At 47.3% G+C, this 12,983-nt stretch overlaps 1 protein-coding gene across 6 annotated transcripts in view; it reads right to left on the reverse strand.

Moving 5' to 3' along the window:
- The window catches only part of sfswap (splicing factor SWAP), a 96,604-nt gene that overhangs the window by 36,496 nt on the left and 47,125 nt on the right, over positions 1-12,983 (reverse strand). For 5 of the 6 annotated variants that reach the window (XR_004776169.1, XM_035527150.1, XM_035527152.1 and 2 more), the window contains exons 14-18: positions 8,606-8,916; positions 8,504-8,530; positions 5,482-5,628; positions 2,518-2,691; positions 1,050-1,122 (exon numbers count right to left, since the gene is read on the reverse strand). Coding sequence is in view for 5 of the 6 variants with exons in the window: in XM_035527150.1 (XP_035383043.1) it covers positions 1,050-1,122; positions 2,518-2,691; positions 5,482-5,628; positions 8,504-8,530; positions 8,606-8,916 (732 nt within the window). In the remaining variant the exon portion in view is untranslated. The remainder of the gene's footprint in view (positions 1-1,049; positions 1,123-2,517; positions 2,692-5,481; positions 5,629-8,503; positions 8,531-8,605; positions 8,917-12,983) is intronic. The other variant, XM_035527151.1, reaches the window with a different exon arrangement.

Below are 12,983 nucleotides of genomic sequence, written 5' to 3' on the forward strand. Positions count from 1 at the left end.
GGCCCCAGTGCGGCAGGCCTCGATGTTGGACCCCATTTCCTGAGGCTTGGGTTATGCCTTAGCGCACTTCCTCTGCTGAACCTGAGGCTCCAGACAGACTATGCTGTGAGCGAGACCCAGCCTGCATCCTTATTAACTTTCAAGCTAACATCCTTATTGCGCTCTTGTGTGCTTGTTTGTTCTCATACGCCATGCTGTTACGAGTTCTGAGGCGGGACTTAGGGAAGAGGCCCATGGGGAAAAGCCCTGACAAATGGGTTGAAATCACTGGGGGTGTAACTTTATATAGTGGAAGGGACGGGGACTCACACAGTGCACATATATCAAACAAGCTGCCTTCTCTGAAGCAGCTGCGCGCACAGTCACCTGAGCGACCAAGCCGCTGGTCTGGCTCGACAGCAGCCGCTAGGGTGAATAAGGAACTTTTGCTGTGGATTATTCAAACTGAATCAAGAAATCCTTAGTGGAGTGAAATCCCAGCATGCGAGAGATGATAGGGTGGCGAGCTGAACCGGCAGCGGCTACGTAACCGATGGAGACAGCCCGTCGCCTGGCAGCGCAGCTTAATGATGCAAACACGGCATCAATGACATATGTTAGGTGTGCGTGCGCTCGTATTCGGCACTTCATCACTTCCTTTCTACGTTTCGTTTTCAGTTTGTCACAACCACTCCTCATATTAGCATGGTGGCAGGGGAAGAGAGAAAGCTCTCCGAACACATGCGCGCACGTATAAGCGCGCACACAGCATTTCGTTATCCACAGAAGATGGCAGAGACCAGCAGAAAGCTGTCGTGAGGGACAGCTGCACTGCATCAGCCTGCTGCGACACTTGTTTTTCCTCCTTACACAGTCACACAGAGTCACATGTATAGCACCATTCTACCTCATTTTCCCAGTCCCACTAGAGAGAGACTGAATGATACTACACAAATGTTTAAGATGTTGACAACCTAACAAGCATTTGTGACCTATATTCATTGCTTTGCAGTTTTACATGGCACTTCTCCTAAACAAATAGTGAGGCTCGCAACATTTTGGCAGCATACCTGAGTAATTTTGGTTTGAACTGAAGAAATGATGGTGGAAGAGACATGCTTGTCTTTTTCCTGTGAACTATCCCTGTAAAGAACGACAGACAGAGAGAGAGAGAGAGAGAGAGAGAGAGAGAGAGAGAGAGAGAGAGAGAGAGAGAGAGAAAGCAGGACACAGAAAGAGAGACATTGTTATGCATCACCAAGCAGTCATTTCTAATGCAGCATTTGTAACAGCTTGTGTGTATTTAAAGGCACAAGGACATGAGGAAGTCTAGATCTCTGACCAGAAACTGGAGGACCAAAGAACGGCCATGAAATATTTATCCACCCCCCCCCCCCTAACCCCACCCCAACAAGTTGTGGTAAGGGTATAAATAAAACAAAAAGAAAAAGAAAGAAAATATTTCCCAAAAGGTTGGGCGCACTTTCTGAAGAAACCTGGCGCTGAGAGAATTGTCTTATTTTCCAGTCCTTACAGTGGCTACGAGGGAGTTGGAGTAAAAACGAAGACGTGTAAAGAACAGTAAGAACTGTGGTGTGCTTGTCTTTTGCTTTCATATCTGCATGTGCCACTGTCAAAACTCATTTGAACTCCAAAGTCACTGTGTACAATTCTGCATTTGCAAAGCTTTCATGTTGAATTCAGAACATCATTAGTCTGGCTGTCACATCATGGCAAACCTGATTGTGAGTTTGAAAGGAAAAGGCGCCAAGCCCTGTCTGTGTTATGACTCTAATGCGAGATCCTCTGAGAACATGGTGAGATGGATATGTTCTGAGTGTGACTGCCTGAGAGATATGCAGCAGACCAAAAAAAAAATATCGATAACTGCTAGAAGCATAGCAGTATGCACTTAAGCCTCCAGAACACAGCCTAGTGCGCTTTGGCTGACCCTTAAAACTCACATATATCAGCATGTGCTCTGACATACACTCACCGCCCTTTTTATCAGAAACGTATGTATTACTTCTCGGAGATGAACAGCTGGAGATCACAGCCAGGTGCCATGTATGGTCTGGATTAGCCATCTTCTGACTCTACATTCACAGTCAATTTCAGGCCACAGCAGTGCTGCAGGATGGATATGCTCTGGTGATGAATTACTCTCAACCCAGCAGTGGCACTGACGTGTAAAAACTCCATCATGGCTGCCGGCTCCGACACGCTCATACTAGAGCAACACACACTGCTATGCCGCTACCATGTCAATGTCACTGTGTTAGTGCCTCAGGGTCCATCCCCCTTGAAATATATGATTAGCAGTGAACCTGTGGTCAGAAATCGACTATTAATGAACGCAGCTGACAAGCGTCATGGCAACGGGTGACCCCCAGTCTGTAGTTGTACACGTATAAAGACAGGGGTCGCTAGTCAAGAGGCAAGAGAGCAGAGGCACACCAGGTGCTTCTAATAAAATCAGTGATCAGTGAGTGTATTACTGATGGAAATTAGCATGTGATGAAAAGAGGTGGACTTTACCTGGACCTGCTTAAGCTGGAGGTGGGGCTAGTGGTGGGGGAGGAGCTAGTGGTGAGGGTGGAGACTTTGGTGTATGCTCCACCCCGGTCTGGTGAGGCAGTAGGCGAACAGGACAAGGCCTTTGATTGATGCTGTGATTTTGAGGTCTTCCTCTTCCTTTTTTCATGAGGTGACCTGGACAACACAATGGTATTATGAAGAAAAGGAGGGACAACCCCCCGCCCAAATAAACCCAAACAAAACACACACACAAAAAAAAAAAGGTTGATTCATCAAGGTATGACACACCTAGCTGACAATGCTCTGTGTCATACTATTGTTAATTATCCTTGTTCAAATTTTAACCAGCAAAAAGTTCAAGACAATGTTCATATGCAGTTTTCAATGGTTTTACTCATGTTTCAACTGACAGCTTCTAAATATACCTATCACAATGCATGCAATAATCTCAAAGTGACTACTGTTGAAGCTGGGGAAAAACAGCAGCCAACACATCACATAACATCAGGTATACAGAAGACATTTAGTTCACAACTGTGATTACAATATTGTTTATTGAGAATTAGACAAAACTTGCCACCCTCTCCTGTGGGTGTGTCTGGCGGAGCCTTAATAAAGCTGTGTCTAAAGGGGCTTCACTCCAGCCTGAAATAAGAGCAGGTACAGTTCCTACGAATCTTGAGTACTTCCTTTTTATTCATATGCTGTACAATAGGAGCAAATTCATCTATTCACTTGTTTTTTCATGCAGCTATGACTGATGATGTCTTGGTAGAAGAGGCCTGATGTCTATTCACGCAGGACTCGGCGAACACTCAGTCACAAAGGCAGGAAAGTGTGAAAAGCTGTCCTCCATGCCACTTGTCTTCCAGAGAGAGGCATTTGGGGCTCTGGGGTTAGCCGTGGCAAAGGCAGCGTGAGACGGCACGCGTGATGGGCACTGCAAGGTTGTGCAATCAGCTCTTAGCAATGCTGCGTGGCAGACAACTGCCAATATGGAGCGGAACCAAATGAACCTATGGCTTGTGAAAGAACCTTCATCTTCGGAGTTTGAGGCCAGTTGGATGCGAGTCATTTAACTGCCTTGGTCATGTCCATTTATGACACAGATGTCAAGCTATCGTTACAGTGATATGTAATTGCCTGGAGAAAGTTGAGAAGTCTTTTGTAATGGTGGGGGGAGCTGAAAATGAGCAGGTAACCTACAAGTCTTCTGAGACACTTTGGTCTAGTTGCCACTGTTGGAACTCAAAACCACATCAAACCAAGTCCGTTTGAGACTTTCAAATAAGAGGCTACTAATATCACATGCTGTTTCTGAACAAGTGTTTTTGGTCCAAAAGTGTAAGACAGAGGATTCAGTGTGTAAACAACACCTATTTGATTTTTGTTGAGAGTCATCCAAAAAGTCCTTTACAAATTCTCAGCTAAGAAAATGCTGGGATAACTACTTGCTAAGAAAGTGCGAAGCAGCAAGCAAGCAACAAGTTGGGGCATGGACAGCACTCGGTCCTGGGCTCTGTGGAGCGTCATTCTGACGGTGGATAAACGGTTAATGAGGCTTAACCGGCTGGGCTCCACTTCAGCAGACATGGCAGCGCTACTGGCTTTAGAGCAGCTGAATCTCCTTTTATCTCATCAGTGAGGGACAAATGGCCCGGCCCGTGGGAGGAGATGCGTGTGGGCTCGTGCACACAGGCGTGTGCCCAGACGTGCCAGGCCGCTCAGCACTGGAGCCTGACGGAATCCTCTCGTAGGGTGTCAACAGGTTTTCACCATCCTTGTGGTTTAGATTCCAGGGATGGGTCGCCATGGTGACTGCAGCTAGGTGCCTGGGCCGAGGGCGCGCGGATGGGCGGTGCTAGTCTGCCACGTGTATTCAAGTGCCACCTCTCAGAGGCGGTCGTGTCAGCCAGCCAGCGAGCAGGGCTGGGGGCCAAAGCGCTGCGCTCCCCACTCATCTTGCCCTTGCTCACACGCTCACTGTACACACATGCAAAACGGATCCTCAGCAGCTTCACAGAGGAAAAGACGGGGTGAAAGGAAATGCGATCAGACTTTCCAGAACAGCCAGCTCCCAAAAACGCCAGCTGTGCCCGTCTTCCTGCAGACGGAACTTCTGGAGTAGGCCATGCTCTGAGCATACTTTCAGAAGGATCCACCCCGGGCTTAACAGTAACAACTGCAATGGAAACGCACACTCAGCCTTGGTCTGTTACGGCAACCGCTACATCCTGCTGTTCCTTCACACCCTAAAATTGCTTTGGTGTCAATAGCCAATCAGGCCCCTGGGCAGGCGCTGAACTGATGGGAGATATCAGGGAGAATCACCCCTCCTCTCCTCTCAGCAGTGTGGAACAGGTCAAAAGAAAGGCCATCGCGGGCTGCACTGGGACGGGGTAGGCCGACAGACAGCCAAGAAGCAGGGATGCTTTTATTGATAATGCGTTGGCTTTAGCATTCTGCAACAGGAGAATCTTATCGGACCTGCGGTCAGCACCCACCAAAACTTGCAGGTCAAGCGCTCCTTCCTTCATGCTCTGGTAGAGGAGCGTGATGCTGGCAGAGCCTGAGTCTCCCAGGAGGCATGCAAAAACTACGTTTCTGCTGTCTGTGTATCGGGGAATCAGTAAAGCATTTTGCTCTGCTGTACAGGCTTAGATCAGAGGCAGTTACTCTTAATTTCTTCTCTCCACTAAAGAAGATGGAGTCTAAAATGGTGTGTTTGGTATGCAGCACTAGAATGTTGTGCTAAGAGGTTGTGGACATAGCTGTGACAAACACTTGTACCCACTTCATGCCTGCGAGTAAATTCGAGTGCTCAGGTGATTAAGAACTATTTTTCTGATTGCTCTTGTATACATAAGTGAGCACAGGAACTTCTCAGACTTCCCCTAAAGGACTGGTAAAGGATTTCTTTCTCTTTTTTTCTATATATTTTTTTTTTACCAACCAACAAAATACCTGGATCTGGACCTCGAGCGCTTTCGGCCAAGGCCTGGGCTGTTGCCAGGGCGACGGGAGGGAGCCATGTAGCGCCCGCGTTCCTCTTGGCGTCTGTCCATAGAGCGTGCGTGTCGCTCTCGTCGGCTGGGGGAGCGCGACTGGGACCTGGTGAAACACACACAGGATCTCACAACCAAGCGCAGCAAGGCAACCACAAAACCCACAACTTATACCTAGGGCCATCTGAATCCCACCACAAACATCCTTGGGACATCCTTCATTAAGGATAATTTATTCTTCGTCTCATCTTGACACAATGTTCCTCATTTTCCTTACTCTTCGTCTTCATTTAAAGCAAATAGTGAAAGGAGAGGGGAAAAAAAAACCGCATTACCCGGCTTTGAGAAAGATGGATTACAGTGGGCGGTTCATAACACTGTATTAAGGATGTAAATCAGTTCTGCCATCTTTACCTCTACATTATTAAAACGAAGTACGTATATGCCTGAAGCATATGCTTGAAATTCCACCAACCCCTGGATGGTGGCATACTCTAAACCTGCATGGTAGCCAACTCTTCCCAGCCACACTGCTGCAACATTCAACCAGGTTGAGCAACAGAGCACAATTTCAACCATCACGTGGCCATTGGGTAATAATGACATTTTCCCAGCGGTCAGAAATACTGTAGCAAAGGGGGCAACGAGTCCATCCTCTAACAAATTTGTTCATATAATGGGATGACCCCTCCACATCGTTTAATGCAGGCATATGATTTAGTGGGGTATAAGCCTCCACTCTGAATTGGTCCTGTGGGGCCTGACTAAGGGATGAGCCTCAGGGAAGGCTCCACTATGCAGCTATCCCTCAAGACACAGGCTTTCATAATAGCGCATGTTCTAATGACACCCGACGCTTTCATTCCCCATTACGCATTTCAAGGGCACCAGCAGTATGAAACGACCCTCATTAAACCTGGCAAACGCAATCTCATATTTTCCCCACAGAAGTCGTATAGCTACAAATGAACATTTGCAGGAAGCAGGTGAACAATTGAACACCCACAGAGAGGAAATCCCACATGCAGCCGACAAACACAAGTGGGGAATTAAAAATCTAAGCAATCACAGTCTTTCCAGGCTCTGAAACAATGAGACTTGCAAAGAGCCAAGAAAAACAAATGTTTGTGCGAATCAAGCCGAGGAAAACATGGCGCTCTCTCAAATGTGCCCAATACACGACTCACCAACCACGTATTATGATGCGAGATAAATGCCAAATCACCTCTATAACTTGAAGCCAAACTGCATTTGCAAATGACAAGAAACAGTACACAAAAGCTGACAACTTGAACTCATTCACAAATTCAGCTTCTGGGATGAAGTACCTGTTTCATAGAACACTTCTATTCTCATCCCAAGCAGACTGTTTCTGGCATTTCTAACCATTTCTGGTTATAGATGTGGCATGGCCTGAGCTGGTCACATGTTGACCTGCATTCTAACAGCAGCCAGCCTGGTTAAGGGTGTCGGAGCACTAGCGACCCACATGTAGTGCAGCAAGTCTAACAAGAGCAATGTGTGGCCTGACCTGCGACTGCCCGCACAGGGCTCATACTGCTTGGGGGCGGAGCCAATGCAGATGAGGCTCACCCCATGACAGATAGAAGGGTCAGTTTTGGGGTAAAGCTCTTCAACATGGGTAGCGCCACTTGACCAGGCTTCTTTAACTCGGCTCAGATTAGAAAGGTTGGGGGGGAGGAGATGAGCCAGGGCACTGCTGGGTCAAACCTTTATGAACAATGAACTGAGATAAGGATGGGTTCCCCCTCTGAGTCTTGGTTCCTCTTGAGGTTTCTATTTTTCTCTGCCACGGTCACCTTTGGCTTGCTCATTGAGGGCTTGGACCCAGATATCGGTAAATTTTCTTTGTGACAGCCTGTTGTATAAAGCACTATATAAATACATTTCAAATTTGACTTTATGCCACTGTGTGTTCACAGCTGCCATATGCTTAAGAACAGGAGTGAGCGCCAGACCCTCTACTCGGTCAAGGCAAAGGCTTCCTGTGATTATATCCAGCAGTTAAACAAGCTTAAAAGAACTGAAGCCCCACACTTGCAATGTACTGGAATAAGACGTCACTAAGGGACTGAGGTTCTTATTACCCCAACCTTGCAGGGGGCGTGGGTAACACTTGAAACGCTAAGCCACTATCTTCAGCATACCCAAGGGGCTTGCCTGAAGCAGATTAGTATTCCACGAAGCATTTCCTTAAGGAAGAGAACATAGGTTGCATCTCAGTCATACAGAGATAAAGGTTTTCACAGGAACAAAAACCCTTAAAAGCCAGATACTCAGATGCTCTTAATCTGGCATTAGAGAACGCTATTCTAGTCTTACAATACTTCACTTCAGCAAGTTCATTTGACTTGCTCTCTCTATTCATGGCTTAGCCCATGATTATGGCTAGTTTTCACTTTGCAGATATATAATTGCCAACAAAGGCCTGAGTGTGCCAGAGAGAGGGTGTTTGTGGATATGAGAGAGAGAGAGAGAGAGAGGGAGGGAGAGAGAGAGAGAAAAAGGAACCCAAAAAAGGGATGAAAGTGGGAGAGGGGAAGAGGGGGGAGGAAAAAAAAGAAAATAATTTTTTTTAAAGAGGGTACAAAAGTGAGAAGGGGGTGAGAAATTTAATTTGCAGTGTAAGTGATTTCAAATCTGGGGCAGAGATGATTCAATCTCCAGAAAAATATATTAAGGCATGTCACAATGACATGATGAGATGAGCATAATTACTCGAACTTTAGCACCACATAATGACAGATTGGCCGCGATTTCTGGTGACAAGGAGGCAAATAAGGACTGGGGAGCACCGTCGGATGCCTGCACTGCTGAGCCAGTAGTTCCAAAATGTTTAACACAGGATTTGTCGAAGAGATTCAAGCAGGGAATCCCTGCGACCTGAACAGAATTAAAGGTTAATTCATCTTCTAAAAGGCTGAGCAAGAAATAGATATAGAAAACGCTCAAACAGTTACCTTTCAGCATGAAGTGTCTTCAGATGTCTGCAATGAACAAGATTATTAAAATGGTGAACTGGTTCAACATGATGGGTAGGAACAGTGGAAACCAACTTGTACCTTGACCTCCTGCAAGTGCGGTATGCACTGGGTAATGCATGCTTGGTTTTGGACTTGGAACGGGACCTGGAGCGAGACCTCCTTTTGTGTTTCTTCTTCTTTTTGTCTCGGTCCCTGTCCCTGTCTCTGTCCCTCTCTCTGGCAAGGCCGCGAGAGGCAGAGGAGGAGGTGGAGAATGAGGAGGAGACAGGGAGGCCAGGAGCTGGGGGATCGACACTCCTCAGCGGGGCATCTGGGGGTGGGTAATCCAAGCCTGGCAGCTGGGTCACGACAAGAGGGAGGGGCCCAGAGGATGGCGTGGGCATCTCCTGCTGTAGACACAGATTAGACAAAAGGGGCTAGTCTAGGGCTCATGGGAAAAGAAACTCAGTAAAAGGCCAAAAAAAAAAAAGAGCAAACAAGCTTAATCAGCAAAATCCAAGCAGGGGGCTTTTAATTTGGCACCATTAAAAAGTAGGCGACATCAAAGAAATTTTCAGGCGGGGTCTGGATTTGTGATCTTCACAAACCAATAGTGCAGCAGCTGGCTTGGAGCGATCAGAGCGAGCGTGTCCAATTTAGTGCAAACTTTCAATCAGCGCGCACAACTACACGTACGGGCAGGAGCCGAATGTCTGCATGTGTGTATGCAAACACTCAGCTCGTCCCAGTGGAGTAAAAGCACACGGGTCCATGTCATTGTGCGGGTCATAATTACTCATCTTTGTGCTCTCATGCACACTTCCCCCAAGACTCTAATTAAGCAATCCTAGTGGTTGCACAACAAAACAGACACAGTACAATATAATCAGCCCTTCTTCTCTGTCTATAATTACAGTAATATCGGCATGTCTGGTTAAATGAAAAACCCGACGCCACGTTTGCATCAAAAACTGCCTTTCAACCATCAGTGCTGCGGCTTGAGCCAGCTGACTGCGCCTCTCCCTTCCAGTTGAACGCATCGTCAGAAAACCCATCTATTTGTAGACTGTCCAGCAGGGCATACAGGTGGACGGGCAGGCAGCGCGTAGCACTCCGAGTGGGACCCCGGAACTGCTGTGGGTACTCTGTCTGTTGTGCCGAGACCAGAGGTCACGCAGCTCATCCCTCTTCAGCCCCTGCTTAAGCAGGACACAAGCCAGCAGTTATGCGCACGGCCCAATTAATTTCACAGCGCAGGAAGAAATGTTGTGCAGCTCACATGGAAACAGCACGTTCCTCCACCGGCTGTGCTCGATGCAGAGCAGGAGGGTGGGAAGACAGCGAGTGAGAGAGACAGGGAGGTGAAGAGATGAAGGCTGGAAGGCACTTAGCAATAGGAGATCAACGCCACAGAAACAGGAGAGACGGAAAGCTAAGTTTCGGAACACAATGGCAAAATGTAGTCATACTGAAGGATTTCCATTTTAAACAAAACAAAACAAAACAAAAAAATCCAGAGTACTGTTTAAGTGAAGATTAACTACCCACCATTCAGAAAACGTGCCAGAGGAAATATTTATGGCCGCTTGCCATCATCAGTTATCGCTGAAAATATATAATCACATAGTCTGTGTGTCCACTAATTACAATTAGGCACATGTTTCATTTGTGATCTGACTACTCTATAATTACAGTAGCTTTTAGCAGCAGCAAAGTTTGGTAAACTTGCCTGCAATCAAATGGCAAATTTCACATGTGCACACACGAGTGAGAAGACAAAAAAGGAGGAGTGAGAGATGGAGCGGAAAAGAGAGAGAGCGAGAGAGCACAAAAGAGACAGAAGGAAAGGCAGACACAGAGAGACAGAAACAGAGGAGTAGAAATAAAGACAGTCGGTGAGAGACAGAGACAGAGAGAGAGAGAGAGAGAGAGAGAGAGAGTTAGACAGGAAAAGAGAGCGAGAGGAAGAGAAAGGAAAAAAGAAGCAAATGAAGATGAGCCAGCACACTGCTCCCTCTGCTCAATATTTCACACTGACTGAGGGCAGATGATGAAAGGCAGGACCCGTTTTGATTTCCGAGGCATCAGGTTAAAAATAGGATGACATTTGGGAGGCTAATCCTCCAGGGGATACGTGAAGCAAGTGGCCAGTCTCTCGTGCCTGCTGTCAAGAGATATGGAGAAAGTGCCTTCAAAAAGGAAAGAGAGAGAGGAAGAAAGGAAAAACAAAAAACAAAAACCCCACGATTACCAAAAAGAGCTGCTAGAGTTCAAACAGACGCCTGCTGACATGTGTAAGGAGGCAGCACTGGGAAGGGGGGTAGGAGCAGAAGGTTAGCGGAGCTGCCAAGGCGATGCACTCACCCGGCTCAAGCACTTGCTGTCAGAGTGCAAAAACCTGGAATTGCCCCATCAGAGTGTGTGATGGGAGGCACGGGACCGCCCAATCACAAAGAGTGTGGTGGGAGGAATGGGACCACCCAATCACAGAGAGTGTGGTGGGAGGAATGGGACCACCCAATCACAGAGTGTGGTGGGAGGCACGGGACCGCCCAATCACAGAGAGTGCTGGAGGGCTTGAGTCCACCCCATCCCTGAGAGGTCAGCGGGGGGCGTTGCCCTGCTAGACAGAGTGTGGCCGGCCTTGGGGGGGTGGCGGCCTTGTCTCATCACTGTGGCAAGATTGTGTCGACCCCTCTCTTACTTTCATCGGTCCCATCATGCGTGACACACAGAAAGTCAGAAAATTCACACCTGGAGATTACAGCTGTGATGTGGAGATTACGGTTGTGGTGTGAAGATTGTGTTTGCGATCTGCTGATTGATACATGGTTCCTGCCCCTAACCCACTGGGAAAACCTGGAAAAATAAAAGAATTTGTAAAGCCAGAGGGTCAGCAAGGATAGGAGCTTGGTGAGGCTGGCATCCGAGGGTCAGATATGTGGCGTGAAGAGTGACTGCAGTTAAAGCTATGAACACACAGGACAGCAGAGGAAGCATGGCCTTTTGCTGGCATGTGCCAACACCACCAGGTCTGGGAAGACATGCCAATGGTGCAGTCAGAGTAGGAGACAGCAGGAGACAGTAGTGGGTCAGGCATCAGTAGACCTGCTCTGTTTTCAGGGGATCTTAGGCACTTTTGGACATGGAAAAAGGCCTTGTTTTTGAAAAAAGGGGAACGACCTTAGAAAGAAAGCAGAAAGCAGGAATGGATCAATAAAGAGTCTTATGGTTCTTTCTGCTTTGCGTTAGTGGTAAAGCTTGCAGTGCCAATAAGCCTGGCCCTCCACAAGCTAGGACAAAACTTGGAAGGGAAAGTGAGTGGAAAGGGGTTAAATCATGCCTATGAAACTCAATTGTGCTCGTTGGAGAGATTCCCAGAAACTTTTCTGCAAGTCGAGTTTCATGAATAACTTCCATTGTTTAAAATCAAATGGCTAAACTCTGAGCCAGCCACGACGGCAGGGGGGAAGGGGAGGGGTCTCACTTGCCATTGCATCCTAAAGCTATTAGCTAAAGTATCCATTAGCGTGAAGTGCATGAGACACAGTAGAACGATCGCCAGCTGAAAGATGTCCCACAGCATCTACCACATTGTCTTCTCGCTGGCCGTACGCAGTGTTGAAGCTGGATTGGGCATGCAATTGCTTGTTTATTAGTGCCATTTGAATGCACGAGTGCAGTGTATCCAATACCCAGGCTCAACCACTGCCCCTCTTTCGCTAGTTAAGGTGCTTCTTGAAGCACCCATTCTCTTAAAGGAGGACACCTCGATTCGTGCCATTGTTATCTTAAGCTGCATCGTCTGTTCTTCAGACGTTCTTCGTGTTTAGGGACAATGTAGTGAACACGTGCTGTGCTGGAACTAGGAGCCATGCTCATTATCATGTGCCTGGTAGTTTGTCCTGTCCTGAGTACAGCCTTATTTTAGCCTCCCAAAACAAAAGGCCAGTTCTGACAGAAACTAGGCATCTGGGCTCAGGGACAGAGCTTTGAGATGTTAATTAAAAGCAAACAATTCCAAATGTATCTATTGTGGCAAGAATTTTTAGTTGGGGCCCAATACGTGTAGGCTAGCACAAGGGCAATTAATTTTTAAATCACACTTGACACCACCCATACCCCACTCCATGACATACATTTCTCCCCTTTGGTTAAACTAGACTAATTGGCTTGGTATAAGCTGTCCCTCACCCACTGTGTTGCACACAGTCAGGAATCACAACTCCACCTCTGAGCCCTGTCTGTTCCCACTCTAATCTAGACTCCAGCACTCAGAGTTGGGGCCAGACATGTAGAAGCCAAACGCAGTAGTGGTGTGGAGTACGCAGGCCTGAATCTGTTCTAGTCTTTTAGTGTCACAGACTAGTACACCTGCACATACCTCAACCTCCTGCTGATTAAGGCTGGCAGATGATGAGGGGATCTCAGTCTCTCAAAGATGTCATATTAAAACATGCATACAGTATCCTCCTTT

The sequence above is a fragment of the Electrophorus electricus genome, chromosome 6 (assembly GCF_013358815.1).
Source record: "Electrophorus electricus isolate fEleEle1 chromosome 6, fEleEle1.pri, whole genome shotgun sequence".
NCBI classification, from domain to species: Eukaryota; Metazoa; Chordata; class Actinopteri; order Gymnotiformes; family Gymnotidae; genus Electrophorus; species Electrophorus electricus.